The sequence below is a fragment of the Meriones unguiculatus genome, chromosome 7 (assembly GCF_030254825.1).
Source record: "Meriones unguiculatus strain TT.TT164.6M chromosome 7, Bangor_MerUng_6.1, whole genome shotgun sequence".
NCBI classification, from domain to species: domain Eukaryota; kingdom Metazoa; phylum Chordata; class Mammalia; order Rodentia; family Muridae; genus Meriones; species Meriones unguiculatus.
This window is the reverse complement of record NC_083355.1, coordinates 1,295,062-1,320,920: the sequence shown is the minus strand read 5'-3', so window position 1 is coordinate 1,320,920 and position 25,859 is coordinate 1,295,062. Positions and strand designations below refer to the sequence as shown.

At 50.7% G+C, this 25,859-nt stretch overlaps 1 protein-coding gene and 1 pseudogene across 2 annotated transcripts in view; one reads left to right on the top strand and one right to left on the bottom strand.

The window, feature by feature from the left end:
* The window catches only part of Tbcd (tubulin folding cofactor D), a 163,518-nt gene that overhangs the window by 69,632 nt on the left and 68,027 nt on the right, over positions 1–25,859 (top strand). For both annotated transcript variants that reach the window (XM_021654200.2, XM_021654203.2), the window contains exon 14: positions 14,842–14,998. In XM_021654200.2, coding sequence (XP_021509875.1) covers positions 14,842–14,998 — 157 coding nt within the window. The remainder of the gene's footprint in view (positions 1–14,841; positions 14,999–25,859) is intronic.
* Positions 816–13,091, bottom strand: LOC110558992 (small ribosomal subunit protein eS7-like; annotated as a pseudogene).

Sequence of the window (25,859 nt, the reverse complement as noted above, 5' to 3'; positions counted from 1 at the left end):
ATTCCCACAGTTTTCCTCACCTGCTTGCTCCCCCAGAGCAGTGCAGCTCAGGGCCTTGTCTTCTGGCCCTGCTTGGGACTTGTTGCTCTTCCAGGTGTAGCCCAGGATCGTGGTCTCCTGGGCCCGTTTGCTCTGCTCACAGCCTTAGACAGAAGGTAATCTGAACAGGGACAGGGAAAGGTGAAAAACTGACATGAAGATTTCTTTTTCCCCCTCATGCTACACATACTACTAGTATAAGAAATATGATAGTAATCCTGGTGAATAGGCAGAGATGTGCATTGAGCTCACCCCGTCTTCTCTCTCTGGCCTCTCCACAGCAGTGTGTCTGCTCGTCTGCTGTGATGCTTTGTTTGCCAAGCTTGATCTTCAGGGTTATGCTTTCTGCTTGGCTGTGTCCTGAGCCCATCACTCCCTGTCTGCTGCAGTGGTGTCTTTTACTTTTTCAAGATGGTCATTTTGATTTCCTCCTTTTCTGTGTGATGGTTTTCTTAACTGTAGCCCAGGCTGCCCTCGAACTCACTGAGATCCACCTGCCTCTGCTTCCCGAGTGCTGAACTTAAAGGTGTGTTCTACCAAGCCTGGCAGTTTCATCTTTTATTTAAATTTTTCCTGTAGTGTTCTACAAAATTGTTCTTTGGATTTGTGTATACATGTGTGAATGCCCATGTATGTGAATGAACATGTATGTAAACACAGGTGTGAAGAGGTCAGAGGACAATCTCAGGTGACATTCCTCGTTCACTTTTCTTAAAGGTCTGATCTTCATTAATTAATTAATTAACTACGAATGACACTTTATTCAGTTATTTTCTTTACAACTGAAAATCTGGGAATTCCAACTTATCCTTTTCCTGTGAGCTTTTTACACACACTAGAAAAAGTTTCACCTGTGTGCTCCCCATTGTTCTGTGCTTTGTGAGCCGGCTGCCATCAGTTTCACATGGATCCTCTTACCCACAGTTTCTCTTGGGAAGACCAAGGATGGCATTGGGTGTTGCAGTCAGGTGCGGCTTTGGGGGGCTCCTGCGTATTTTTACGAGGCTTTTCCGGGTTGTTTTGGGCAGAATTCTCCTCCGAGCAATGAAGACTATGTGCTTCCACTGAACTTTTTCTCCAATTCACAAACTAGCCAGACTTGGATTTTTCTGGAAAGATTTCAGCCAAGGAACTGGTACAGACATTATAATAGCTTTCTGACCATCATCAACTTCAGTTTCCTTGGCCACGGTGATATTGAGTTGCTGCAGCAGCTGCCCTGGAGATCTGAGTTCACCTCAAGCTGGAGCAGAGATCTGCCTGGTTTATCACCACTGGGCTTCACAATCTTGGCACGAAGCTGAACATGGCTTTGTCCTTGTGGTGCGCTGGTTTAGAAAGCGCCAAAGCTCTTGTGAGACAAAGAGATTTTATTTTTAATTTTGTACAGGTGTCTGTGGAGGCCCAGAAGAAGGGTGTTGGATGTGGAAATGGAGTTAAAGGCTGTTGGTGAGCCACTCAGTGTGGGTGCTGGGAACTGAACTTGAGTCTCATTCAAGAGTCAGAGGTGCTCATAGCCACTGAGCCAGCCCTCTAGCCTTCCACCTTGCCTTCCACCTTCTGAAGCAGGTACTCTCATTGGCCTGGAGCATCTCTGGTAGGCTAGGATGGCTGCCCAGTCTTCGTCTTCTCAGAACTGAGGTTACAGCACACACCACTACGCCTGGCGTTGTTATTATTATTAATATTATTATTATATAAACAAAACAAAACATGGGGTTCTGGGGGCTGAACTCAGGTCCTTTCACTCTTGCAAGGCTTTTCTTTACTGATGGGGCCATCTTCCAGACTCACTGAGCACTTTACAGTGAGTGATTGGGTGACATGTGGGATAGAGGATTGCACAGCCTTTGCTTCTGTCTTGTTCCAAGACATTTTTCTCAGCACAGAAGACGCCAGAGCCCAGCCATAGTCACCGTACCCTTCCCTAACACTGACAACTCCCAGTTTGTTTTCAGTATCTTGAATTAGTAAGTTAGAACTTTTGGATCAGGCTCCTTTTGCCGAATACAGTGAATTCAAAGTTCACCCGTGTTTCAGAACTTCATTCCTTTTTAAAGATGGAATGCATTGATGTTTGGGTTGTCTCCTCCTGGCTGTCACAGTTTTGCTGTGGACACTTCTACAGTAGTCGTGGTTGGTTGCAGTTTCCCTGTCTTCCCTCTAGTGCTCACCACGTGGCAGTGCCCTTCCACCCTGCTGCCCTTCACGGCACAGGGCTGTCCTACACCTCTAGTAGTTCGCACCCCAGTCGTCCTTCTGAAAAACGGAGGCCAACTTTTATGCCCAATCTGATGGGTAAGAAGGAGCACGCTGATGCAATTTTGGCTTGCATTTGTCTCCGTAACTAATGATACTGAGCATCTTCTCATGTATTTGTTGCTGTCTGTGTGTCTGTTTGGGCAAATGTCTCTTCAAGAGGTACATATGTTTTGGCTGGGTATGGTGGCAGACACGTTAACCATCTGAGCACTCAGGATAATGAGGCAAGTAGAACACACATTGGAGAACACCATGGTCTACCCAGCTGATGTCTCCAAAGAAGCACAGCTCAAAGAAAACCAGCAGCCCATACCTGGTATGTATGTGGGGGTGGAGGTGCTGTCGAGAGAGGTTTGTGTTTGAGATAGAATGTGTTTCGTGGTGACCTTAAACTTGTGGTCCACCTGCCCCATTCTGCCTCGTGCCATGCCTGGGGAGGGTATGTAGTATGGAGACTAAACCCTTGGTAGATTTGCAGGTATTTTCTGTTACCCTGTTGGTCTTTGTATACCCTCGACAGTGTCTGTGTCACATCAATCTGTAGTTACCATTCTCTTTAGTGTATTTTGTTTGTTTGTGCACAGCATAGGAATGTGTCTAAATACACGCACACATGCGTTGAGGATGGGCTTTTAACTGGACGTGGTGGGTTACACCTTTAATCTGAACATCTGGGAAACAGTGCTAAGTGGATTTCTGTGATTTCAAAGTGAGCCAGGGCTAGTGAGACCCACCTCAAAAACAAAACAAAACCCCCAAACCTTTAAAAGTGTCTTTAATCCTTTTACTATTATTTCACAATTATTTAGTTAGAATTGGCATTCTGTGTGTAATAATGTATTGTTAGGTGAAGGAAGGTGTCAAGGAAGTATGTGTCTCAGTTCTTCTTGCTCATGTGCCTCTATGGGTCATGTACATCATAAAGCCTGTCTACTTGTGTTACCTGATTTGGTTTGTTTGTTTTCGAAAGTGGATATCAGCGTAGGGCCAGACCTGAGCTGTGTATGGCGTGGGTGATACTGTCCTATTTGGCTCTGTAGTACACTCAGGGTGCCTGTCCACCCACACCTTTCTATAATTTTAGAGGTTTTGATGGTGTTTATGCCATTTGATGAAAAAAATTGAAGTTGCATTTATTTTTATTTTGTATGTCTTTCATGCAAGTTGTGTACACATATGGAGGTCAAGGGGCAGCTTTTGGGATGTTTTCTTCTAACATGTAGACCTCTGGGATAGAACTTAAATTGTCAGGTTGGGCACAAACACCTTGACCTCTCTTGCTGGCCGATTGATGTAAAATATTTTATTGAGAAATCTTGCTACGTAACCAGAACCTTCCACTTGCTGAGCTTACTTTCCCACTGACCAATCTTGTCTTCTGTGATTTCCTGGCCAGCCTTCCTGGTAGTGGAGGTGACATGTGGCCTTCTGATTTTCCTGGGGAGTTGTGCAGCTGATTTTGTTGGCTGGAGAACCCAGGGTCTAGAACTTGAGGTTAGCTGTGGCAGCAGGACGCTGAAACTGCTCCACGTAGTTCCTGGGCCCTGCATGTCTGGCAGAGCGGAGAAAGCTGAGAGCGGACCTTGGTGTGCCTTTGTGGGCGCTCCATGTGTTTGTTCTCTATTCTTATTTTTATGCTTGCCAGTCCTGTTGTGTGAAGGGCCTATTGTGAACAGATTACTGTAGCTCCTGAGACCCACTGGCTTGCTTCACCCTGGTACATTGGGCTTATGGGGATGAGGGAAGGGGCTTGAGGTGCATGTAGCCGGTAGATAGGAGCTCTTAGCTTCTACGTGGGCGTCCGGGCTTTGTCCTTGGTCTTGAGTCCAGGCGTAGTGCACTCACACTTGGCCCCATAAGGTGATAGTGACTTCAAGGCTGTGTCTTCTATGTAACTCACCCTTTTGTGGCTGTGACAAAGTGCCTGACATAAGAGGAAAGGTTTATTGTGGCTCAAGTTTCAGATAGGTCAGTCCAAGATTGGCTAGACCTGTTCATTCCTTTGGCTTAAGCTGAGACAAAATAGCATGGTGGTGCCAGTATATGGAGGAAGAAGGTATGGCTTGTCTCAGGGTGCCCAAGAGGGAGGGAGGGAGGGAGAGGTGTTTGGCCCTTAAATAGCTACCCCTTCACTGACCTATTTCCTCCAAAAGCTTCTGCCTCCTAAAGCGCCTCCTCTTCCCAGTAATGTCATCACATTAAACATCTGTCAGTAGATTAATGTATTAAGCCAGCACCCTCCTGATTTGGTCACCTTGCAGTGATTGGCTCCAACAGCTGGGAACCTAGTCTGTAATACATGAGCCTTTCCGTTTGGTTTGGACACTTCTAAACCACAATCATCCTCCTTCAGCGACTTGGTTTTCCAGAGAAAATGAGTGCAGGAAGAATGAATGTTGTACGCCTGTGAGCTGTCCCTGCCTGTGATGGGCACTCCTGCCCCAACCCAAAGCTTTCTTTATGGAGTCCCGCCGGGAATACAAGGGATGGCGGTTAGAATTCATAATTGCAGATACTAACTGAGCATCCTTTGGAATCGGTAGCCACGGCCAGCTGCTGGCAGTGTGTTGGTAGGAAGCCCGCATTCTTAGCGGGCTGTACACACTAGGCCATGGCCAGGAAAGTTGTTAGATAGGTGGAATGGCGACACCAGACCCTCTCAATCACTTAGTTAAAGGTGGGTGCCAGGCTTGAGGTTAACCATGACTAAGGACTTGCTACCATGTTAGATGTGCCCTCTGTGACCTTGGGTCACCTGCTCTTCCTGGAGTCTTGTGCATCTCTTGCAATATTGCCTTGGGTTAGGGCACTTCTCTGACACTGCAATCTCCTGGGATCCTGCTGTCTCTGAGACATCTGTGACGTTCCAAAAGGCTAGAGACAGGGTCACTGTCTTGGGCCACTGGTGGCCTGGCCCTTGGGGCTGGGGACCCTGGCTGTAAGTCAGGTAGAACTGGTCTCGACTTCCTGGTTTAGCCTTTAATCCTCCTGGACGCTGTTTTTGCTTCTTATGCTGTTGCGCTTGCCACTCTGTCATTAGCTGTGGGTGTTTCTGAGCCAGCAGCACAGCATCAGCAGAGGTGCATGCCCTTGCTCGGGCTGCATGGCCCTGCCATGCCACACCCTTCCTCCGTGGTGGCCTGTGTTGGTGTCAGGAGGCAGGTCCTTGCCTCTGGGACAGTGGCTAGGGTGGTAACAGAAGGAACCATGGCAGAGATAAAGGGAGCCAGGGAGGTCATGTTGAAAATGACCTCCAGGAGTGCTTACTTGGCAAAGCACCACTAGGATCACTTGAAAAGACCAGTGCAGTCCTGAGTGTAAACCTGGGCAGGTTTGGCCAGGCTGGAGGTTAGCACTTGAGTGTCTTTGAGAGCTAGCAGATATGCTGGCTGGCTGATGATGGAGAAGGTATTGAGTCTTTTTGTCAGCTTGGTGGCCTTTTCCTGTGCCTTTGCTGGGCGCCACTAAACTTCTGGCAGGACCTCTAACCACATCCCATGAACTTGTTTGTTGTATTACTTGTGTGTTTTGGCAGTTGTGAGAAGCTTACCCCCTTGCACTGTGTTGAAGGGTTTGTGTTCTGCTTCCCTGGGGGGGCCATACTGACCTTGCTTGGATATCCCAACTTGATTTTGTTTGGATAATACAGGATGGGGTTCATGGGGCTGTTGGCATGTCTAGTCATGCCAGCACAGAGCACAGAGAAGGGAAGGTGCAGTTGTGGAATCCCATGTGGACCTGTGTTGTGGGGCCTGTGGAACTGTGTACATACCCAGTCATGGGCAGCTGGGATGTGGCCGGTGCGCACGCTGTGTCATGGGCAGGTGCCGTAAAGTCTGTGGGGTGTTTGAGCATTCTGTCAAGACAAGAAAGATGGAATCCAAGGGACAGGATAACCCGGAAGGCTTACCTGTTTGCCTTTCAGTCCAGCATTCAGGGGAAACCTCTCATGAGCTTATTTAGGCAGAGGCCTCCAGTCATCTTGTCTAGGCTCTAAGTTTAGGCCTCAGTTGGCCTATACCTGGTAAAGGGGAAAGTGAATTGGGTGTTCCCATGGACGTCTGGCTTTTCCCGCCAGCCTCATCTGTCATCTTTTTTTGGTCGGTTGCTGTCAGAGCACCTGATGGCACTTGGATCCCGTATTTCATTTGTAGCAGCTGCAGCTCATTTCCCCCTCTTCCGAACCCACTTGTCATATGGAACAGTGTCTTGTCTATGAAGATGACTTTTCAGTCTTCTGAAAGGGCAGATAGCGAAGACCTGTTGTGCCACCTTCGTGGTAGCTGTTACTTCCAGGGTGTAGACGTGGCTGGGAGGTGGCTACCGCCTTGGACGGAGAGGTAGTTACTGCTGCCTTTGGTTGTCTGGCATGCAGGGAACACTGCCAGGGCGGGTGTGCCTTACCTGGTGAGAGAAGCACAGAGCCCTGGGGAACGTTCTGACTTCTCCCTTGTCTTGAAAACTTACATGCTCACTCTTGGTGTCTCCTAACCCTCTGGAATACATCGAGGCACAAGAGAACACTTTTTCCTCCCTCTCTGTCACCACGACCATGTGGGCTCTCACAGAAGCCATTTTATTTGTTTGGTTTTGGGGTGCGTGTGCGTGTGTTTTAAAGACGGTTCATTCACTGGCTCAGGGCGACCCAGAACTCACAGAAATCCACTTGGTAATTCCAGCTTTCTGAGTGCTGGAATTACAGTGTTGAGCTATCAAGCCTGGCCTCACCTGGAAGCTCTGCTGTGCATGCTGGGACATTCTCTCAGACATCTGTGAGTGTAGCCCAGTGGCTGTTTTGTTGGTGTCCTAGATTCCTAACCATTCACCAATGCCTTCTCCATGTCTCTGCTAATGTCTGGAGAAGGCCTCTGGCCTTTCCCTGTAGGCAGGGGCTGAGCCATGTGTATTCAGGATTCCTTTCAGAGTCTTGTGCTTTTCTTGATGCAGTTCCTTTGGGTGCCTGTAACAAAACGCCTCATTCTGAACAATTACTTTGTGATTGTTTGGAGATGGGAGTCCCAGATGAAGTAGCTAGCACCTTGTGAGTGAGACAAAGACCCCTTCCTCATATTGCTGTGTCCTTGCGTGAGGAAGGGGCTTCTGAGCTTGTGAGGCCTTCACACCCTGATCCTAGGTCCCACTGGACCAACACTTAAGTGCATATGTTTCAGGTCATGACCTTTGGAGGGACACGGATATTCTAACTACAGAACATTGTTTCCTTGCGCCTCTACTGCATATGTATCTTGTGGTTAATGAGAGGGATGTCATCGTTACATCTGCACAAATACAACCTGTGCTGGGGTCAAGGCATTGCTTGCGTATCCAGATGATATTTGGGCTGCTTTTTTGGGTGCTTCTTAGATCACTATCATCTTGTACACCCTAGGCTTCTGCTTGGACCTCAGCATGCTTTGACTTTTGTGCAAGTTACTCTTCATTGCTGTGACAGTATGCCTGAGAAAAGGCTGTCAGGGAGGGAAGGTTTCCTTTGGCTTGTGAGACCAAGGTTTCACACAGGACCAGTTGGTCCTGTGGTATGAAACAAACCATCATGGCAGGGCCATCATGATACACTAGGGCCAGAAAACAAACCCAGGAAAAAGCTGAGGCAAGACATCTAGTATTTTAAAGCATTCCCTGGTGGCCTACTTCCTCCAGCCAGGCCCCACTGGCCAGGCATGGTGAGGCCATCAGTATCCACTGCTAAAGTTAGCACCGTAGTGAGCCATTCATCTCAGAAGTCCTTTGGGGGTGTACTTAATATCCAAATCAGTAATAGCTCTCCTCCTCTTCCTCCCCCTCCTTCTCCTTTTCCTTCTCCTCCTTCTCCTTTTCCTCCCCCTCCTCCCCCTCCTCTTCTCCTTCCTTCTCCTCCTCCTCCTCTTTTTTTCTTCTTTCTACTTTGTTTCATTCTGAAGAAATTAAAGGTTTACAAGATTGCAGAGAAGTGTTCAGGAAGACCCAGTGTGTTTTTCAGAACTACAGTGTCCTAACCAGAAGGTTGGCCTCGGGGCACAGACTGTAATTAGCAGAGATTTCCAGATGGGTGTGTGTGTGTGTGTGTGTGTGTGTGTGTGTGTGCGCGCGTGTGCATGCATGTGCATGCCCTCGCACATGCATGCTCACATGCTATCGGTCCCAGATGTGACTCTACATAAACTACCCGCATAGCTGAGATTTTAATATAGTGTTACACAGGGCTTGTGTTATCATCTGCCATCTTCCCTCTGTTCTCTACTCCCATCAGGTCCATTAGGAGTGTTGTGTTTATAGGTGCCTCACACTTCTTACTAGCATTATGTGCATTTCATCTGATTCTCCAGCCAATAGGGATGCAAGTGTGTATGGGCATTTTACCAGTGTGTTTCTGTCATTGTTTCCAGAAGAATCTGCTGTACCACCCAGGAGGCTGGTATCGACGGTTGGACTTACTTAGAGTTTAGTTTCTAAAGAGCCTCCCCTAGTGAGACTTACCTGGAGTGGAAGTGTCTTCTCCTGTGACTGGCTGTCTTGTGGGGAAGCAGCTTTGGAGTGAGGGGCACTGCCAAGCTGGTAGCTGTGCACCTGCCTGTGGGAGTTTCTCATGGGATCTTCAGGACGCCTGGCTGGGTTGTGTGCCAGGTGGGCCTTGGCTCTTGGCTATATAGCTGGAGGGTTCCTGGGACCCAGATGAATGCAGAACCTTTTTCTAGATTAAATGTTGGCTTAATGTAATGACCTATTCAGTAGGTAAATCGCAGAAGTGCCCCTGGAGAGTGCAGAGCCAGGTGAGATCTGGGAATGTGTATCCTGCAGCATGAACTCCCCAAGTGCAGGTGAGTTGTTCCTGGCTCTTCGAGGGAGGCCAGATGCACTTGTGTGCACCTCTCTTCCCACACAGTTGAGGATTCCATAGGCCGGATGCTGCCGCTGCAGGTCAGTGAGGGGTCTCTGAGGCCACTCTGGCATGGCCCATGGGACATTTACCCATAGGTCTGTGGAGCTTGATGTGCTGTGCATCATTCTTCCTATCTTCAGCACATTCAAGGACATCTTTCTTGAGCAAGATAGAAGACATTCTTAAGGCCAGTACGATGGCTGGTGGTGCAAGGGGCAGGTCCCGCAGACTCACCTGATCCCGGGGGCTAGGACTGTGAGGCTCAGGCTCAGTGGGCCGGTTTCAGAGTCTGAGTACGGCTCCCCTCATAGGATGAGGTGGCTCAGAATATTGCGTGGATTTCAGCCTAGCGTGGGAGACACTGCTCTCCCTGGTATGTCCGTCTGTCTGTGGCCAGCACCTTGCCTGTTGTTGGCCTCCTGGGCTGCATTGGAGGACTTGACTTTCCATACGTTTTTTTTCATACTCTCCTCTTGGGATTGCTCAGGCCACTGTGTACCTTCATCTCCCAGAGTTCTTTATCATCGTGTTTGAATTGGGAAGGTCGACCAAAGCCTGGGGCTTGCAGCAGACATACCTCAGACCCTGTACAACCCGTGATTGCTCAGTGTGATAACTTGTTTTAGGTTAGTGTGCTGAGTGGCTGTTGGGATGTAACTGTGCGGTGATGTGTATGGGCTGGTGGTTTCTGCTTATGCACAGGATGCCTGTACAGACCCCGCAGGGAGGAATGTGGGGCTCTGTGGGTTAAATTGCTTTTCTCACCTGGAGGCTGCTTCTTCCTTAGGCAGGCTGCGTTAAACAAATGCCATGCTGTCTAGAGAGAGGGTGTTTAAATTACCTTGCTGGACTCCCAAGTTGCCAAAAGGAAGCCCTCTGGGGTATGATATATATATTTGACATGCATTTGCAGTGTGTAATTGGAACCATGAGAAAGGTTTTTGTTCAGAGCTATGAACAGTTTCCTTATTTTAAACCTGTTGAGTCTGGAAAGCTGTTTCTGAATTTCTGTGTGATAACGATTATATAAAGGGTGAAGGGAAAGAGTTTCTTGTTCCAAATCACCATTGCCCTGAGCCCAGCTTTGTGAGTGCCCAGTGCCCTTGTAGCCACTAAAGATACCCTGGCTTTTGTTTCCTAGATCCCTGAATAGCAGAGCTGGAAACCCAATGCCTTCTTTTCCCACAGCAGAGGCTGGGCACAGCCCAGGAGGTCATCCACAGAAGTGCTACCCTAGGAGCAGCAGAAGTGGGCCCAACCTGTCTTCTCATGCCGCGTTGCTGCTCTTACCACCTTGGGATGAATCGGAGGCAGTAGTCAAGTCTGGCATCCCTATTTTTTTTTTTTTTTTTTTTTTTTTTTTTTATATATATATAGGCCCTGTCGTTGCTGTCTTTCCCTAGTTGTTCTTTCTGCAAATCAGTTCGTTTGCGGTGACCCGTATCACAGCAGCCAGCCCTGACTGGGCCAGCCCCCACTTAGCAGCCAGCCCTGACTGGGCCAGCCTGCACTCAGCAGCCAGCCCTTGCTGTTGGCTGCCTCGCGCCATGCTGTTTATCAGCTCCCGGTGTTTGCTGTGGGCCTGTGGAGGCTTTTAGTGTCTCCGCACACGGAAGGCCAGGATGCGGTCCTTGGAGATTGCTGACTGGGCTGTAGGCCACATTAGATGCAGACCAGTCAGGTTTTTGCTGGGCAACATTGGCATCTGTGGGTGGCTGTGGGGCCGGAAGCCCTGATGAGCTTTACTTTCTGCTTTTCTAAGTTAGAATTAAAGAAGAATGTAGGCATGGGAGGCCCAACGTCTTGTGATAGCTGAAGGTCCTGGCTCTGCCTGGAGATAGGCAAGATGAGAGTGGGTACTTGCAGCCTGGGACTCCCGCCTATCAGGTGAGATGGGCAGTTGGAACAACCAGGTGTCCTCCTAGGCAGTTGGTTCTCTGAACGGTAAACAGGATTACACCCTGAGGAAGTCTTTCAAGACCAGTCACTTGATTTTCTCATGAGAAGGGCTAATTTCCAAAATTATCTCACTTCAGCTGGGGACAGAAACTTGGGCATTCTGCCTGGGTCCTGTGGTGATCGAGGTTTGTACCTGCCTGTTGGGTTGCTCTTGGGTGGCACCAGACGTTTTCCTGGTGCGGTGCAGGAGAAATGTGGGGTGGGCACGGAGAATGCTGACACTGCCACTCGTAGTTGTCTGTCTGGAAATTAGTTTTGTCCTGCGGAGTGATAAGTTGACACTTAGAGAACACATTCAGATTTCCCTGAGGCCAGAGGCTCGCTGGCTGGCCTTGCCCAGAGCATCTGGGCTATGGTACCTACATGAGCTCCAGGGAGTTCAGCTGGCAATGACACCACATATATGGATACTAGCTTCCCACAGGTGCCACAGCCAATTTTCTTGACATTGTTGGCTCCCTAGTGGGCAGCCCTGTTAATTAACAGAGTTGTGAATTTGAACAACATACTAGCAAACAGCTCAGCTAGGCCTGTTTTGATAGAACAGAGGGCCTTTTCATCAATGAGATTGGATATAATTCAAGTTAAGACAATTGTAGATCTAATTCCTGATCTACAGCAGCCGTGATGGTTCTTTTTTGCTAGGTCTATATTTAACCATTAGTTCCATGTTTGGGGAAACATCAGGTGGGTACAGGAGTAATAAATAGTCGTTCAGCTTCTGTCTTGCTGCTAATCTGCTTCTTGCTCCAGAGAGTCTCCCAGGGATGGAGAGTGGAGGGGGAGGGAGGGAGAGAGAGAGAGAGAGAGAGAGAGAGAGAGAGAGAGAGAGAGAGAGAGAGGGAGGAGAGGGAGAGGAGGGAGTCTCTGGGACATACTTTGCAATGGATTTCCAGTGGAGAGGGGGACTGTAAGGCTAGTTGAGAGCTCAGTAGGAGCTGTAGGGACCTCAAGAATGACCCAGAGGAGCCAGCCTTTGTAACCACAGGTACCTCCAGCATGATGGGAGGTGGGGCTGGGCCAAGCCGTTGGAATGTGGGGGCTGTTCCTGTGGGTGGGCTGACTCAGAGATTGGCTGTAAAGAGACCAGGAATAGCTTGGCTCTGGGGTGGCTACTTACTGGGCACGGCGTGATGCCCATGACTTCAGGGTGGCCACTTATGTGAGAAAGTGCTGGGACATCTAGAGGCCGCAGTCTGCTCCAAGTCAGATGTCCTGATGCTGTGCTGTTCAAGAAGTGAGACTTCTCAGGGGGATACATCTTATTGGGGTTCTTAAGCTGGGTGACCTCAGCATCTTCATGAGGGTGCACTACATAGCATGTTGCTCCCGTAGGATGTGTGTGTCCAGGCCTCTCAGCTACCGCTTGTCCTGTACACACTTTACAGCGCCTCCCCCCCCCCCCCGTACCACAAGTATATGAACTAGATTTCGTTGAACCGTGACTACTTTTGATATTTATGTAGAACAGTCCTTAGAAGCAAAAAGGCAGAGCTTTGGTTTTATGACATTGCCAGTCTTTCAGGATTTTTTGTTTTTGTTTTTTTGCCTTTATATTTCCAGGTAACTGTTTTCTGGTGGATAATCGCACATGCAAGAGATGGGTACTTCACCCCCCCCCCCGCCCCCGAGAGTGGTGCCAACAGGTTGGGGGCTCTGAGGGTGGCATGCAGTCTTGGAAATGGTGTGCTCCGTCTGTCTCACCTTTGGAGTCTCGGACCCTTGCATGTCCTTTGTATCTGCTGCTAGTAACTGACTAAATTTTTGATTCCTGTATCTGCTGTGAATCCTGCCTTGATGGCCTTCAGTGTTTGTGTCCAGCTCCCACCGTAAGGGTGATCACAGAACCCCAAATTGTTTTGGAATCTCCTGCCATGTCATAGAACACGCAGCTGTGGACACTGCCAGACTGTGACGCTGGCAGGACGTTCCTGTGTCTCTGCTTAGGCATGGTGCTGGAAACTGAACTTGCTGGGCACCTGGGCTCTGTGCCACTGAACCGCATTCCTGGTCCTCCAGTCTTATTTTGAACACACGTAAACACCACCAGTGAGAGGCGTGTAGTGTTCCTTACTGCAGTGTAGTGTCTGTCTGTGCCACAGCAAACACACGTCCACCCACAGCCTCCTATGCACAGTAAAGAAATGAAATTCCCTTATGTGATGTAGTAAATGAGAAGGTTCAGCCTCGAGAAGTGTACCCATCTTTAATAAGCGGCTATTCATAAATGCAGGAATACACAGAACAGATTCAGTAACATTTGTTATTTTTTGTGGTGTGTGTACACAGGTGTGCACATACGCATATATACGTGTGTTTGTGGAGGCCAGAGGTAGTGTTGGGTGTCTTCTCTTTCTATAGTGTTTTTAACACGAGAGTCTTCCCCGAATCTGGAGTTGTCCCTGTCCAGCAGGCCCCAGGGATCCTCTTATCGCCGCGTCTCCGGTGCTAGGATTACAGGGGTGCAGCTCTATGCCTGGCTTTTATGTGCGTGCTGGCGCCCTCATGCTTGTGTGGCAAGCACTTTACTGACACTTCCTCAGCCCTTTTTAATTGATTTTTTTGTTGGTATATAGCTGTTCCACACAGTGCTGGATTTCATAAGGACATTTTCATCAGTGTTTTGTTGTTTGTGTGTGTGTGGTGTGTGCGTGTACGTGTGTGTGTGCTTGGGCATGCATGTGCAAGTCAGGTCAATGTCAGGTATCTTTAGTCTGTCGATGTCCATCTTCTTTTTTGACAGGTTCTCTCACGGATCCTGGAACTCATTGAGCTGGCTAGGCTGGCTGTCGGTTACACATCTTAACGTGCTTAGCTTTTGTATGGTGTTGTCTGTCTACATTGCAGACACTTTATTGACTGAAACCCTTGATTTGGTCTTACTTATGGTGGAATAAAACTTAATGGTTTAGATGTACCATATATATTTTTAATCCATTTTTCTCTTGCTGGATATCATCTAGGTCGGCTCTGTAACTTAACTGTTTTGAACAGTGCTGCAAATAAACTTGGGTGAATGTGCTGGGCACGGTGGCACACACATTTAATCCCTACACTAGGGAAGCTGAAGCAGGCAGACCTTAAGGCTGGCTTTGCCTGATTTACATAGTAAGTTCAAGGCTAGTTGTCGGTTGGTTGTATGTTTTCACTAGAACCAGAAGAGAAGTTCATGTGACCCCATCTCTTGGCTCCTGTGGACACTCAAGATGGTGAAACAGGCTGACAGTCGTATGCACATGGGGGATCTGGGGGCGGCTGTGTGTGTCTGCTCCTCAGTCCTGGACCTTCCAAGACCCTCTCTAGGCAGGCTGCTTCCTCCCTCCCCAAGCTTGCTGAAGTCTTCAGTAACTAGACTTGGGTTGGTTTCCCGTGGCTTCACGTCCTTCCTCATCTGTGAGTGTCACCGTCACTTCTCATAAATATACGGTCCTTTCTGTCCTGTGGTGGGCTTCTGAGTTTTGCACTCTCCTGGCATGACCACAACGTGGCAACCTAGCTGTGTGTGCGCTTTGAAGAACTGGCATTCCTTTGTATGGTTCTTGGGAAATTCAAAAATGCTTCTTCGCCGTTGAGCTGGTGGACTCGTCTTCCTTTCAGTTTTGTGTGGTTTTTGAGCAGATTTTGACTCTTGTGATCTGGACACATGGCTTGTCTGTGCTCCAGCCTCATGGTGTGCTGTCATTGTTTTTGTCTCCTGCCAGTTGTCACAGTGATCTTGAAGGCGCTGACCTATGATGAGAAGCGGGGTGCCTGCAGCGTTGGGGCCAACGTCAGGGACGCTGCCTGCTATGTGTGCTGGGCTTTCGCGCGTGCCTACGAGCCTCAGGAGTTGACGCCGTTCGTGATGGCCATCTCAAGGTAAAGCCTGGTGGTTGTGCTGAAGGATGGTTGTGGCACATGGCAGACATGCCTCAGACAAACATACCTCTGCCCAGAACCTGTTGGCCTCACTCAGGTAAGCCGTTCTCTACGACCAGCTGCCAGTGTCCGCATCCCTGGGCTCTCTGCTCCTCCTCCTCATCGCACGGGGCGGAGAGGGTCAGCATCCCTGGGCTCTCTGCTCCTCCTCCTCATCGCACGGGGCGGAGAGGGTCAGCATCCCTGGGCTCTCTGCTCCTCCTCCTCATCTTACGGGGCGGAGAGGGTCAGCATCCCTGGGCTCTCTGCTCCTCCTCCTCATCGCACGGGGCGGAGAGGGTCAGCATCCCTGGGCTCTCTGCTCCTCCTCCTCATCGCACGGGGCGGAGAGGGTCAGCATCCCTGGGCTCTCTGCTCCTCCTCCTCATCGCACGGGGCGGAGAGGGTCAGCATCCCTGGGCTCTCTGCTCCTCCTCCTCATCTTACGGGGCGGAGAGGGTCAGCATCCCTGGGCTCTCTGCTCCTCCTCCTCATCGCACGGGGCGGAGAGGGTCAGCATCCCTGGGCTCTCTGCTCCTCCTCCTCATCGCACGGGGCGGAGAGGGTCAGCATCCCTGGGCTCTCTGCTCCTCCTCCTCATCGCACGGGGCGGAGAGGGTCAGCATCCCTGGGCTCTCTGCTCCTCCTCCTCATCTTACGGGGCGGAGAGGGTCAGCATCCCTGGGCTCTCTGCTCCTCCTCCTCATCGCACGGGGCGGAGAGGGTCAGCATCCCTGGGCTCTCTGCTCCTCCTCCTCATCGCACGGGGCGGAGAGGGTCAGCATCCCTGGGCTCTCTGCTCCTCCTCCTCATCGCACGGGGCGGAGAGGGTCAGCATCCCTGGGCTCTCTGCTCCTCCTCCTCATCTTACGGGGCGGAGAGGGTCAGCATCCCTGGGCTCTCTGCTCCTCCTCCTCATCGCACGGGGCGGAGAGGGTCAGCATCCCTGGGCTCTCTGCTCCTCCTCCTCATCGCACGGGGCGGAGAGGGTCAGCATCCCTGGGCTCTCTGCTCCTCCTCCTCATCGCACGGGGCGGAGAGGGTCAGCATCCCTGGGCTCTCTGCTCCTCCTCCTCATCGCACGGGGCGGAGAGGGTCAGCATCCCTGGGCTCTCTGCTCCTCCTCCTTATCGCACGGGGCGGAGAGTGTCCGCATCCCTGGGCTCTCTGCTCCTCCTCCTCATCTTACGGGGCGGAGAGGGTCAGCATCCCTGGGCTCTCTGCTCCTCCTCCTTATCGCACGGGGCGGAGAGGGTCAGCATCCCTGGGCTCTCTGCTCCTCCTCCTCATCTTACGGGGCGGAGAGGGTCAGCATCCCTGGGCTCTCTGCTCCTCCTCCTCATCGCACGGGGCGGAGAGGGTCAGCATCCCTGGGCTCTCTGCTCCTCCTTATCGCACGGGGCGGAGAGGGTCAGCATCCCTGGGCTCTCTGCTCCTCCTCCTTATCGTACGGGGCGGAGAGGGTCAGCATCCCTGGGCTCTCTGCTCCTCCTCCTTATCGCACGGGGCGGAGAGGGTCAGCATCCCTGGGCTCTCTGCTCCTCCTCCTCATCTTACGGGGCGGAGAGGGTCAGCATCCCTGGGCTCTCTGCTCCTCCTCCTCATCGCACGGGGCGGAGAGGGTCAGCATCCCTGGGCTCTCTGCTCCTCCTCCTTATCGCACGGGGCGGAGAGGGTCAGCATCCCTGGGCTCTCTGCTCCTCCTCCTCATCTTACGGGGCGGAGAGGGTCAGCATCCCTGGGCTCTCTGCTCCTCCTCCTCATCGCACGGGGCGGAGAGGGTCAGCATCCCTGGGCTCTCTGCTCCTCCTTCTCATCGCACGGGGCGGAGAGGGTCAGCATCCCTGGGCTCTCTGCTCCTCCTTCTCATCGCACGGGGCGGAGAGGGTCAGCATCCCTGGGCTCTCTGCTCCTCCTTCTCATCTTACGGGGCGGAGAGGGTCAGCATCCCTGGGCTCTCTGCTCCTCCTTCTCATCTTACGGGGCGGAGAGGGTCAGCATCCCTGGGCTCTCTGCTCCTCCTTCTCATCGCACGGGGCGGAGAGGGTCAGCATCCCTGGGCTCTCTGCTCCTCCTTCTCATCGCACGGGGCGGAGAGGGTCAGCATCCCTGGGCTCTCTGCTCCTCCTTCTCATCTTACGGGGCGGAGAGTGTCAGCATCCCTGGGCTCTCTGCTCCTCCTTCTCATCGCACGGGGCGGAGAGGGTCAGCATCCCTGGGCTCTCTGCTCCTCCTTCTCATCGCACGGGGCGGAGAGGGTCAGCATCCCTGGGCTCTCTGCTCCTCCTTCTCATCGCACGGGGCGGAGAGGGTCAGCATCCCTGGGCTCTCTGCTCCTCCTTCTCATCGCACGGGGCGGAGAGGGTCAGCATCCCTGGGCTCTCTGCTCCTCCTTCTCATCTTACGGGGCGGAGAGGGTCAGCATCCCTGGGCTCTCTGCTCCTCCTTCTCATCGCACGGGGCGGAGAGGGTCTGCTCTGTGGAGAGATAGGCTCCAAACACAGCTGTCCAGGGAAGCAGATGGGCTCCAGGCCCTACTTCAGACCCGGCTGAATATTTAGAGATGACACGCATAGAGGACAGGTCAAACCATAGGTCTCGCCCATGTGGGCACAGAATGACTTGGACTGAGAGGACCCATTACGACACTCGTAGCATGGTGGACACACTGAACTACTTGGTGCCCACCTTCGGCTCCTAAGAAAGAAGCAGAATGAAGCTCACACTCAAAAAAGTTGAGCCCCTGCCGGATGTTATGTGCCAGTGCTGTATAAAAACTGAAGAGTCACCTGTGTTGAGACTTGTTCTGCATCTTTCCAAGGGAAAGGAAAAAGAAAAAAATGCTCCTGAAAGTCAGGCAGTCTACCTCTGGCACCATGCCAGAGGCATGGAGTTCCAGAGGTCACTAGTGAGACCCTACAGACCTTGAGCTACTGCCCACCCCGGGGCCCTGCCCCACGAGGTCCTGGAGTCTAGTGACCACGTACCTGCACTCTTCTTCTAGAATGCTTCCTACCCAGCAGAGCTCTCTTCTTCTCTTTACACGGGAAGTTGCTGAGTGAAGGGGAGGGGTAAGTGTAGTGCTCACAGAACTCAGGACAGCAGGACAGACAGAAGCAGCCTATTCCTATGCCTCCCACAGTTCTGAAAGCGTGAGCCAGATGCTGAGTTTTCAGGACCCCTGCAACATCCTTTTGGTGCTGCTCTCCCCCACTTCATTCCAAGGCACAGCTGGAGAAGATTCCTTCTGGACCTCTAACATGCGCCACCTGCTCTCCAAAAGGAGCTGTTCCATTTCATGGAGCATAAACATATACCAGTGGTATATGAGAACAAAGATATATGCATGTTCAAAGAGAACAAGACGTGCATGGTGGTCAGGAAGCTGTACTGTTGGTTGTAGACTTGTCTGTGCGTGGGAAGGGACAAGAGCCCCACTGTCCAGGGGCTTCTGCTGAGCCTTTGGCCCCATCTGTGTCTGTGAGCTCTGTTTCCCACTCCATTGCCCTGTGGTGGGATGCTGTGCATCCTCTGTGTGCTGTTTATGTGGCTTTGAGGAAGGTTCGTGCAGCTGCTTTCATGTCCTCATCTTCAGCTTCCTGGCAGTATATTGTGTAAGTAGCAAACAGTTCTTCTCTTGTTTGCACGTGTCCCCGAGCAGTGGCGCACCTTTCCAGTGGTGTCATCCAGTTTGGGTCTATAGGGCTCTGTCTTGTGGGTAGCTGCTGTCTTTGCTCCTTTTTTTATTTTTTCCTGACGATGAAAAGAGGTTGAGTGTTGAGTAGGCAGAGAGCCAGGTGTGACCCTGACATGGCTCTGATGAGCTGCCAGGACACTGAAGGACTGGGGCAACCCTTGGCTCTGACGTGCAGTTGTTTCCTGTTTCAAAGTAAAAACAATCCGACATATTCCGTTCAGTCTAACAGGATGCTATGCCATGTCCTTCTACCTCTTCTGATGCAGGAGGTAGGAAGGCAGGATGGCCTGAGGGAGGGAATAGGGTAATGGGAACAGGTGCTGGTCCGTTGGCCTGGGAGCATGCAGCCATGTCAGGGGGAGTGTGGCTATCTCACCGTTCTCCTTTGTTGAATGTGAGGACTCCAGGCCGTTCTGCTGCTTTTGAAGGCTAGAGGTGCAGGTGAGAGGTCCAGCCATCTTCCTCATGATTGGAAGGACCTGTGGGGCGTCTGGACCAGAGTGAAAAGCCAGGCCACACAGTTCCCACAGAGTGCCTGGCTTCACTTCATGCTGAGACCCTGTATCACAACACTGATTGATCTCTGGGTGGATTTTGTAAGGAACGAGCCATCTTTGGAAAGCATGGCTGATCGTCTGGGCAGTGGTGGCGCACACCTCTAATCCCAGCCATTGGGAGGCAGAGGCAGGTGGCTCTCGGAGCCTGGTCTACAGAGCAGGTTCTAGGACAGCCAGGGCTGCACAGAGAAACCCTGTCTCAAAAAACCTCAGAGAGAGAGAGAGAGAGACAGACAGACACACACACACACACACACACACACACACACACACACACACACACACGGCTGGTAGGCATGGTGTGACTCTGAAGTTAGCTACTGTGATTTGGTATTACGGCTGCAGGTGGGTCTTGGGCTGTGGCCTGTCTTCTCCAACCCTAGCTTTTCCCATACAGCAGTATGGTGAGGAACTTCCATTGCTGCTGAAGGAACCTTTTGCTTCAGGGTCATCCTTTACTACTCAGGGAAGAAAAGGCAGCTGCACTTCAGAGCCAAGAGTCCTTCCACCTTTCATAATCTCCTGGCACTTCATCAGAGTTGTGTCAGGGTCACACCTGGGTCTGTGTCTATCTCCTGTTCAACGTTCAACCTCTTTTCATGCTCAGGAAAAACAAAAGGCCACTCTGAGCTGGCCTGCATATGCTCTTGGCTGTGAGGTTTACTATCTGAGGACTGGAGAAGGTGGCCAGATTGAGCTGGGCATGGTCTTCCCAGAGCTTAGGTGACCTGAGCTTGCTGTGAGTGTGGGATGGCCCATGCGGGGGTGTGAAGTCCTCTTCATGCTGGGTTGAGACGTTGGGTGTGCAGTGGAGAATCTTAGTGGGTGGTGAAGGAGTGGCCTTCGTGTTATGTACAGCTTAGGCTCTGGAGTGACCCTGCATTTCCTGGCCAAGGAGTAGCTGGTGTGCAGCAGTCTCTAGCTGTAGAAACTCCTGTGGGTCTACTTGTTTCTTTGGGCTTGCGGAGTTCCGACTTGCTGACTTGTGGGACCAAGCTCAGGGGTTGCTGGCAAGTTCATGTCTGTGTGTTGCACATGGAAACTGCAGTGTCTGGCTGCTGGCAGCCAGCCCTCTCTTTCACAGATGCCTGATTCTCCTGAGCTGGCAGCCAGCCGACAGTGGTAGCTGCTACAGAGTTTCTTCTGAGAAGGCTTCTTCTGGCCCCTTTGCCCACACCTGCCTCCGATGGGCAGCAGTGCCCTTTGGAGCCACACTGCTGCAGATTTCTAGCCGGTTGGACAGGTTCTGAGGAACCTGTGCCTGGCCCTTCCTGGCCCATCTGACTCCAGGCATCAGCGGGGGAGGGCACCTGGTGAGTCAGGTGCGCCAGTGAGCTGGGGGCACGCACTACCTCCCGCCTGGAGCTCTGTGCTGTCTGAGTATCGGTCGGGTGTGCCCTGCAGACCTGCCTGAGAGGTTCGTCATGAGTGACCATGCCTTTTAATTATCAGGTTTTAAGCCCATTAATTCTGGCACATGATAAAATCTTGGTACCTTTACTTTCACAAACTCCTCAGTGGATCCTGTAAAAGTACAGTTGAGATCCAAATATAGTTCCCAGAATAATACAGAATATCTGTCAGAAAGAACCAGGGAGAGGCCTCTGAAGAGGCCTCCCGTGCCTTGGAGCTGCTGACGCAGTGGACAGCCTTGTTTAACTTTTGGTTGAAGAAATGGGATTGGTAGTTCTCCCCCGCACAGTGTTAACTTTGCCTTTGGAATTAAAAAAGATTTTAAGGTGTATTTTTATCTTTTTGAAATTCTTTCGATTGCCCTTGAAAACCATCTTTCTTTGGCTTTGAGCAAAAAGACAGGTGGAGCAGGAATGACTGTTTTGTGGCACAAGTCTGGCTTTCTGAAAAGCCCAGTGCAGCTTAGGAGCAGTAAGATGTGAATTGAAAATGAGATGACTGTATAGTACCCACACGATTCTTTCTAACCAGAAGTCAAAATCCCATCTATAGGAAGGAAAGAAAGCAAACTGTCTGCCCTGCCAGAACGCTCTGCCTGTCACCTTCCAGTGATTTCCTCACCTGAAACTCTTTTGTAAGCTGAGCTCCTGTTGACGTTTACTCCGCCCAGGCCCGCCTGTGCCAGGGGCACCTCCTGACTCTCACCTCCACTGTGCAAACCGGCAGGGCAGCGTGGGCTGCCTGTGAATGGCCTGGGATTGGCTCTGGAGGATCTCTTCCTCTAGGGCAAGATTGTCCTGAAAAAAAGAAAAAAAAAAAAAGAAAAAAAAAAAAAAAGGAAATAGCAAGCATTGCTCAAAGCTATGTCTTATTCTTCTCAGCTTCTCTGAATGGCGCAGCTTCCAGAGAGAGGAAAACTTCTGTTTTGAGGAGAAGGCCGGCAATTTTGGTCTGTCAGCCCCAGCTTTGTGCTGGCTTGGCTTTGACCCCAAAGGACGTGGTTCTGCTATGTCTTAGGGAAGTTCAGTAAGATGCATGGCTCATATTTTAATGCAATTTGCAACTTAAAAAAACCACAGATGGACAGTGAGTTATTAGTGTTCTCTTTAAAAAATTACTTCAGAATGGAAGTTCTGTATTATTTCCTGTAGAAGCAAGTGTGCTTGCTTTTGAGTGCTGCGCATATCGCACACATAAAAAATGAGTGTGGGTGATTGCTGTTCTCACTGTGTGTGCTGAGCTGAGGTGTGAGGAGAGGGCAGGCTGAAGCTTGCCGCTGTCCCTTGGCTTACAGCAGAGAGAGGATCCCTTCTGTGTTGGGAAATGCTGGTGAGCTATCACACAGCTTCCCCAGAGAAATCAAGCAGGTGGACACACCCACAAGTACCTCTCTTCAGATGGTGGCTCTCACTGTGGGTGCCAGGTGTTGTTCTTTAGGTTTTCTCTGAAGTGAGAGGCATAGTGACTTTGACTCTGGGACATCTTGCTGTGGACGACTGAGGCCCAAGTGACGGTTAGTACACATGGAAGCAGTGATCTAGGACAACACTTTCTTCTTTCTGTTTGACTAATATCACTAAACCTCTTTGCACTTGAAACTTATTTGTGTTTCTAAATAAGCCAGTCTTGTTCTGAAAGTAGGGAGTCAGTTTTAAGGATGTAGTCCAGAGACAGAGGTACGACTCGGTGGCCAGGAGTCCTAGCTGCTCTTCCAAAGGACTGGGGTTTAGTTCTAGCCCTCCACGGGCAGCTCACAACTGTCTGTAACTCCAGCCCCAGGGAATGTGAAGCATCCTCAGGCTCAGCACACATACATGTGGACACATACGCAAAAAAAAAAAAGTTAAAACATTTAGCCCAAATTGAAAGTCTTTTAAAATCTGCTGTAGTCAGGCAGGGTGGTGCACATCTTTAATCCCAGCACCGGGGAGGCAGAGGCAGGAGGGTGTCTGTGAGTTTGAGGCCAGCCTGGTCTACAGAGCGAGTTCTGGAACTCACTACACAGAAATCCTGTCTCAAAAAACAAACAAAAAACTTGTACTCATAAGTATATGAAGATTTGTTTTCATTAAGTAGAAGCGTACTTTTACTTAAAAAAGCAGCATTTTCCAGTATAATCTCTAAAGTTTGATGACACATGTAAATCCTGACGCATGCTTGTAATGTTAGCCCTTGAGAGGCTAAGGCGGAGAATTACTACTGTGGGTTCAAGGCAGCCAGGGCCACAGAGTGAATTCCTATCTTGATACCCTCCTTTAAAAAGAAAAAAAAAAAAAAAAAAAAAAAAGATTAATGAAGCAGCAACTGCCAGCATTTGCTTGAGGAAACGCTGGCTTGATGGTGTGTGAGCCATTCCTTTTCTTGCTGTGTTGATACCTGTTACATCCAGGCTCTCTGTGCTGACAGCCTGTACTGGACTCCGACTCCATGCCCCCATCTTTGTGTCTTGTGGCTCACTTTGCTTGCTCATACCTTGGAGAGGTCGGCATGGCATAGCTTGTGTTGTGTTCAGTTTCAGCAGCAACCCCACTGCCCAGAGAAGAATAGTTGTGAGGTTCCTAGACTCTGAGGAGCGTGCATGCAGGGCTCTGGGGAGCACACAGACCGGCCGGCATGGCTGTGGGAAGGGTGGCCCCAGAAGCAGGTAGGTGGCCAGGTCTGCTGCGGCTGCCTTCCTACTGCGCACGGTCCCCGTGGAGCGAGCTTCTCGTGCTGATGCTGAGCGTAGGAGAGAGGCCTACCCATACATGTGTGGTGCCCCTCAGCCTCCCATATACTTGAGAAGCACAAGGAGGGTGAGGAGGGCCCCTAGTGACGGCTCCCCTATCTCTACTCTTATCAGGTCACATCTGCAGCTGCACAGCTGCCTAGTCACCTGTGGAAAGAGTTTTAGGAGAAAAGGTGGTGTGGGCAGAGCCCTGAAACAGGGAAAGCTGACCTCATCCTCTGCTGACGTACAGCGGTGGCTCTAGCACCATACCTAGCTGAAGCCGGCTACATACCTGTCGGGGTTTTCCTCGTCCCATCCTATGCCGAGTGCCTGGAGGGGTAGAATGTGGAGAGCTTTATTTTCTGGGTAGTCTGACTCCTCTAGAGTCCACACTGGGCTCTGGCATGGTTGAAACTGGGCTCTGGTCAGCCTGCCAGGGCAGAGTCGGCTGTCTGCAGGCAGACAGTCTTGGAGCAGTGCTGAGGACGCTTGACTGGGGATTTAGGAGGTCAGGTAAAAGGGACATGTCCATGACATTGGAGAGGGCAGAGCTGTCTGGAGGGGATTGCGGGTGTTTTCTGTGTTCATCCTCTCTCTTCACTAGTCAGTGGTTCATGGCTTGACATAGTAGCCGAGGCAGGTACATGAACAGGAAATGCCAAGAGTTCAGCGCTGCAAGACCTTTCAATATCATCAGCTGGAGCCTCCATTTCCTCTAGACAGACATTAAGGAAAGCAGAAATTCTTAATTTCTTTATCTAGAAAAACATCGTTTTGAATAGCAAGGCTGTAATATAGAACAGTACTTAAATTTCCGTTTTAAGAGCATATTTAGAATAAATGCCAAATGTACTCGTTAAAAAAAAAATTAGAGTATCTTCTACTTAATGTTGACAATTTTCTATATGGACACATTGTAATGTGTCTTGATATTTCTACCCACACTCCACTCTCCTGGCAACCCTGGCCAGGCTCCTACCCACCTCCAGGCCCTCTTCTTTTTCTGCAGTCCAGCAAATCCAGTTAATGCTGAAGTGTTGGCTGCTCAGTTTGTCTGGATCTTGAGTAGGTCTTGTGTAGATAACTATAGGAGCCGTGAGCTCAAGAGTGCGATGGCCATTTCATGTCCAGAAGACAAGAGTTCACAGTGCTCTTCCTGTACTCCAGCTCTTACATTCTTTCTGCCCTGTCTTCTGAGATGTTCCTGGATCTGGGCCGGGGAGGTCAGATGTGTACACACACACCAGTAGATATTTGGCTTAAGTTCCTGGGAGACCACATGTATATAGGCCTCAGTTTTGTGACCTGAAGACTGTTCCCAAAAGCTGCTGTGATGTGTTAGGCAGAAACAGTTTAAAAATGTTGAAACGATGAGGTAGGATGAGCTCTCTGTTATAAATCAGAGTTCCCCTCTTCTTACTGTGACTTACTGGTGCGATTACCACACACCAGGAAAGTTGTGTCCCTGCCCCTCTCCTGTTTATGTCTTGGAATTACAGAGCAGCACTTTGTCATCTTCTGTTGTGCTGGTCCTCTCTTGTGGCAGTTTTGGCTGCCTGGCACATGTCTGCTTAGCACCATTCCTAAGTTCCCTTTCCCTGAGCGCAGGGTTCCAACCTCATGTGGAGGCTACTTGTCCCTGCCTAGGCCCATAGGAGGTAGTGGCCCCAGAGTGTAGGAGTGAGTGGGATAGGCCTCTGGCCTTCCACCTGGTTCCTGGGCGTGGAGTCGTGCCCACTGCTTGGCTGGCAAAGTTGAGAAGGAGTTCGAAGGACAGACTTGGCTGGCCTGTGGTCCTTAGGTCTTGCACCGTGCTGTTCCCTGAGACTCTCCCCGGGGCTCCAAGGGATGTGGGGACCTAGATGGGGAAATGCCTCCCTGGGAAGCATCTCCCTTGAGGGTGTGACCCAGAGCAGTAACTGGTGGTAGGATGCGGGAGAGCCGAGAGACAGGAGATAGGAAGGGCTCTCTAGATTCTGACAGGAAGTTTGGTACATAAGAAAGAGACTTAAAGCTGTTGAGTGTCAGGAGAGCTGGGAAAAGTTGGATTGTTGTGGTGCTGTTGCTTCTGGCTGTAGGAAAGGTTGGGACTTAATGGCTGCCTTCTCTGTGGTATTTCCATGGTGACTGCTGTCCCTGGCTGACTGTTCTCACTACCATAGCAAGTGTCCCTCGAAGGACACTTCTTTGTAAAGAAAGGCTTATTTTGACTGTGGTCTGGGTCCAAGGCCAAGAGGCTGCCTGTATTGCTGGCCCCCTTGCAATCAGAGTCTTGAGGCAACACTGAAGACTCTTAAAGGGGACAGATTGCAGAGTGTGTGGTGTGTGTCCTCCTTGTAGAGCCCAGAGGATCCGTTTTGGGTCTTCATCCTGCTGACCTCATCTGATCTTCATCATGTCTGTGTCTCTCAACCCCAGATACTGCCACTGCATGCCCCATCATGC